This window comes from Hippocampus comes, unplaced genomic scaffold (genome assembly GCF_001891065.2).
Source record: "Hippocampus comes isolate QL1 unplaced genomic scaffold, H_comes_QL1_v1.1 scaffold301, whole genome shotgun sequence".
NCBI classification, from domain to species: Eukaryota; Metazoa; Chordata; class Actinopteri; order Syngnathiformes; family Syngnathidae; genus Hippocampus; species Hippocampus comes.
This window is the reverse complement of record NW_017805928.1, coordinates 315,913-320,863: the sequence shown is the minus strand read 5'-3', so window position 1 is coordinate 320,863 and position 4,951 is coordinate 315,913. Positions and strand designations below refer to the sequence as shown.

Genomic DNA, 4,951 nt, shown 5'->3' with positions numbered 1-4,951 from the left:
GAACAACGTGGCACTTGTGTGAGCGGCTTGGAGATTGAACGCAGCGCATCTCGATGGATGAAAAAGGGGCGCGAGCGCGCAGCCCAAAAAGGGGGCGTGTCCTATCCAGCAGTACAGATCTCTGGCCGGGGAGAGCGCCGCAAAGAGTACGTTTCCCCCCCCCGCTGACCTGATCGGTGACGTCGTACACCACGATGATGCCGTGCGCGCCTCTGTAGTAGCTGGACGTGATGGTGCGGAAGCGCTCCTGGCCGGCCGTGTCCCACTGCCACCGCGACACAACAACAACAAGGTGTCAAAGGTCAAATGGCCGGGCGCGGCGGCCGAGAGCCAACGCTCGCTCGTCTTCTCACAATTTGCAGTTTGATGGTCTTCCCGTCCAGCTCGATGGTCCGGATCTTGAAGTCCACGCCGATGGTGCTGATGTAACTCTCCGTGTACGTGTCGTCCTGGGACGCGTTCGCACACGCGCAAAAGCGTCGGCGAGCGGCGGTCACGGTGACAGAAGTAGCGAACGGACGAGGGAAAAACTTACTGCAAAGCGAAGCAGCAGACAAGACTTTCCAACGCCAGAATCTCCAATCAGCAGCAGTTTGAATAAATAGTCACTATACACACACACACACACACACACAGTGATAAATACATATACTGTGTCATTGTTTTTTTTTTTTTTCCCCCCCTTCCTAATTTTGCCAAAGCCATCAATTCTCACCAAGGGCCGACGCCATTTTGGCTCGTTCATTCAAACATAAACAGATTTTTTTTCTTTTGCCTTGATGTCAACATATGTACGCATTTCTTTATTTTATTTTTTTTATTTTTTTACTCCCAAAAAGAAATGAAATCGCAAGTCTCTCATCGCAAGTGGGGAGTGGTGACGTCACTTCGCGAGTTACGTAATCGTCAACAACAACACGACTGTGAGCGCTCGACGCGACTTCGGCTTCGCGGATGTGGCAATTTCCTGTTGGCAACTCGTGACTCATCGCGTCGCATTTTAAAAGACCGTTCGGTCGCCTTTTTTTTTTTTTTTTTTTTTTTCCTTGCCGTTGAGCATCCACGCAGCGACATAAAGCGTCATTGGGTTCTTTTTTTTTTTTTTTTTGTTTTTTGTTTTTTTTTTTGGGACTCGTTAAAATTGTGACCCTCGGCTAAGACTACCTAGCCGTCCGGTTAGCCCGCTAGCCGGCAAGGAAATCAACCAAGTCGACACAATCAATGCCAAAGACGCGACAACACGGTTGGCACACCCCCTGGACGATACATTAAAAACGAACATCACAGGGAAAAAACAAACAAACAAACAAACAAATAAATAACCATATCGACACTGCTCCGGGCAGGCTAACAAAGCAGCTGATGTTAGCTTTAGCTTTAGCTTTGCTACTGACAGCTCAGCCGGCCGCAGGAGCTGTCGGCGACACACAACCAAGAGCAACACTTACTATTCGGGATTCATCTTTGACTGCCGCTCGGGGATGCTTGTCGCGCAGGATTGTTTGGTGGAAAGGGACGAACGCGAACGTTTTGAGGTGCAAGGGGGTGTGGGGGGGGGAAGAAAAAGGGAGAAAAAAAGAAGTGCCGAAACTGGTTGTCGCAGCCAAAACGGCGTAATCGAATCAAATCTGGCTGTGGGCACCGCCTACCCGGAAATAGACGGTGGCTGGAATTGTGGGTAGTGTAGTCCCGTGACGGCGTCGTCATCCCGCTTCGAAGAAATGCGGAAGTTGGACTCATTTTATGACGTCACCGTCAGATATTCGTTGTGAAATGGTAATTCCAACAACGATTAACAAGTGCTCCTAATATTTTTACGTTTCAATGTAATATAACGTGATATAAATCGTTGAAAAGTTCAATAAAACGCAAAATCGTGGCGTGTTGAACTCTTGAAGACGAGACGCGTGCGAATGCGCATGCGTAGGATCGTCAAGCAGCCGCCGCCGCCGCCGGCCAAGATGGCGGGACTTTCAAATGAAGTTTTGACGTCGGAGCACGTTCGACGGGAATGTTTGAAGAAACGTTGAGAGCGCAACGGTGGCTCGCCGCCGAAGCGACGCGGTTTAGCGTGTCCGCGGCCATGAAGGGAGGGCCTCCGCCGACCGAACGACACCACCGGCAAGCAGCGACGACGACGACGATCCGCCGCCTGAGCAGAAGCTTCAAGCTCAGCCAGCACGCGCAAACCTGCTCGGACCGGTCCGAGGCTCCCAACGCAGCCAAATCAGGTCACTTGCGTCCGAATTCGTTCGTTGGGTGCGAGGTCGCGCCTTGACGTCGTCACTCGTCAAAAAAAGGAGACGTTCCGCTTGAAGCGAATCTATCGATCGGGAGAGATCGATCTGCGTGAGCCTCTAAAAATAAACGAAACTCTTCACACATTAAGAGATGATTTTTCGCAAAAACAAATGACTTGGGAGATGAATTCCGGTCGCATGCATTGCAGAATTCAAGACCCCGACCGGGCCCGTCGTGTGCAGAGTTTCCGGAGCGCCGGGCGGCGAGTCTCCGCGTGAGGCCGACGCGGACCCCGACATCATCTGGGACGCCACGTCGCCCCGGAGACCCCGCGGCAAACGGGCAAAGCGCCGCGCACCAAGCCCGGTCAGCATCTCCGACATCGTCAGCAGGATCGCGCCCGAGGTGAGTGACGCGCACCTCGTCCGGGAAGCTCGCGGCTGTGACGTCACCAGCGTGCGTCCGTGCGTAGCGCGGCAGGCCCCGAGTGTCGGAGCCCGCCTTGCAGCGGTGGATCGGCGACAGCGCCGGCATCCCCTGCACGCCCGACGTTCAGCCGCCCAAAAGTAGGAGGGCGTCGCCCAGGTGAGCCCCCGCCTCCACACGTCTCGACCAATCGGAGATTCCGGAGGGCAACTCGAAATAGGAACGTCAACCGTTTGGGGGGGGAAAGTCAATTGTGAGTTTTTGTGACTTGTCGCGATTCGATTCGCGGCAGGCCATCAAATTCCTTCGCGAACGACGCCGACGACGGTCTGCTGAAGTTGGCCAAGCGCTTTGACCTCAACTGGATTGGCGGCCACGACCGGGACGACGACGACCTCGGGAGTGTACGGCGGTCGCCGGACGGGCACGTCTGCGACCCGTCGCCGTCGCGCCCCGAGGCTGACCCGGACCCCCCGTTTGAGGAGCCCGCCGGGCGGGCCGGCACGGCGGCGGCGACGGATTTTGCCACGGCGCTTCGCCTTGACGACTGGGACGACGACGACCTCCTCGACGACTCTTTGCTTGCCGAGGTGACGCAAAATCCGGAGAACTTCTGCGCGCCAAAACACAGCTCCACCCAGAAGACCTCCTGCCAGGCGGTGGCACCGCCGCCGCCGCCGGTCACGCCTCGGAGTGTCGCTCAATTGGACGTGAGAGGACCTCCGGGCAAATCCGAGACGGCGTCTGCAAACGTCCCGTCGTCTCAGAGCTCCGAAGCAGCGGGAAAAGACACTCGCCGACCACCCGCCGCCGTTTCTCCGGCGACAAACCAACGTTCCTCACCGGGCCCCGCCCACGAGCAGCTCCGCACCGGCCCGGATTTCTCGGACGGCGATTTGGATGCCTTTTTCTCGCGCGAGCCGCCGTGGGACGACCCGGCCGACGACGAGATGTTGCGCCGGCTCTGCGAGGACCTGGAGAGCCGCGTCGTCGGCGATGAATCGGCGACCTCCTCCGTTCCGGACCGGTTTCCCATAGGGGGGAGGCCTGGCGGCGAGCCCGTTTCCGCGGCGGTTGCCGCGGTGACCGACGAGACGGTTTCTTCGGTGACCAACTGTGCCGTTTCCATGGTGATGCGTCATCCTGTTTCCATGGTGACGAGCAAAGGTAAGAGGCCTCTTTTTTTTTTTTTTTCCACCTTTGTGCCAAAAGAAATCACATTTATAAAAAAAAAGTCAGGATGAAAAGATGTGTTGCTATGGTGATGGTAGGGATGTTTTTTTTTTTGTTTTTTTTTTTAACCCTCGCCCCCTCCCCCACTCTACAAATGGCTTTCTTGTCATTCAAACTGCTGCCGCTTGCGCGTCAAGCCAAATGCTCGGCGCAGGAGATCGAGCGGAAGAAGCAGCAGGCCCTGGAGCGCCGCCGCCGCCGTCGCCGCCTGCAGGGAGGGGGTCCGTATCCTCAAATGAGAAGCGGCAGCCTACTGTGACCGCCAACATGGGGGCGCGGAAAAAATCGGCATCACTAATTTGTTGGCAATAAACTTGTGGCAGCAGTCAAGCGAGCAGCTTTCATTTTTGATCAAGGTGGGGGGGGGGGGGTGCTCAATTCAATGTCTGTATTTCGGGGCGTGGGGCACATTTTATTTTTTTGTGGGGGTACGTTTCAACATCATATCCTTCATAACTATGTCCTGTATCGTCGTGCGTTTTGTCTGATTTGCCCTTATGACCCCCCCCCCCTACAAAACCACAAAGAGCGGCTTTTTTTTTGGTTTCTTTTCGACATCAACCTTTAATTGGCAACACGCTGCGTTTGAAATGTTCCTATTCACGTCAGGATTCACATGTAAACACCACAGAGTCGCGCGACCCGGCGTGAAATGAGCCCGCGGGCCGACCGCTCCGACAACGCGTCGCCCGTTTCCGGTTGCTGCGGAGACGGCCGGCCGCGAGGCGCGTGTCACCCGATCACGCCAGGGCGAGCGGGGCGTAAACCGCACACGCCTGCAAAATACACACAAACACACACACGCACGCATGCAAACGTCACGCATGCAAACGCGCGCCGAGAGAGGTCACGTGACCGCCAAAGGGCACACAATAAGACTTTTTAGTCGGAACGGAGGCTTGATTTTTCTCTTCTCGTGCGCTCGGATGTTCATCAGCAAGGGCCCTGCGTCCAGCCATTAACCCCCCCCCCCCAAAAAAGAAGAAGTGGCGAGGTTCACGAAGCGGGCGGTTGGCCCGAGTGCGTCAAGACTTGTTGATTGACATGCGAG

The 4,951-nt window shown here is 55.7% G+C and overlaps 2 protein-coding genes across 2 annotated transcripts in view; one reads left to right on the top strand and one right to left on the bottom strand.

Moving 5' to 3' along the window:
• Positions 1–1,573, bottom strand: part of LOC109527661 (ras-related protein Rab-1A-like) — a 2,362-nt gene extending 789 nt beyond the window's left edge. The window contains exons 1-4 of the mRNA XM_019889695.1: positions 1,449–1,573; positions 536–608; positions 354–449; positions 170–265 (exon numbers count right to left, since the gene is read on the bottom strand). Coding sequence (XP_019745254.1) covers positions 170–265; positions 354–449; positions 536–608; positions 1,449–1,462 — 279 coding nt within the window. The 5' untranslated portion in view covers positions 1,463–1,573. The remainder of the gene's footprint in view (positions 1–169; positions 266–353; positions 450–535; positions 609–1,448) is intronic.
• A 131-nt stretch (positions 1,574–1,704) lies between these two features.
• etaa1a (ETAA1 activator of ATR kinase a) lies at positions 1,705–4,230 on the top strand. Its single transcript, XM_019889692.1, has 7 exons — positions 1,705–2,231; positions 2,450–2,646; positions 2,714–2,826; positions 2,960–3,114; positions 3,175–3,425; positions 3,570–3,834; positions 4,038–4,230. Exons 1-7 carry the CDS (start codon positions 2,012–2,014, stop codon positions 4,157–4,159), a joined length of 1,323 nt encoding a protein of 440 aa, XP_019745251.1. The 5' UTR covers positions 1,705–2,011; the 3' UTR covers positions 4,160–4,230.
• The last annotated feature ends 721 nt before the right edge of the window (positions 4,231–4,951 follow it).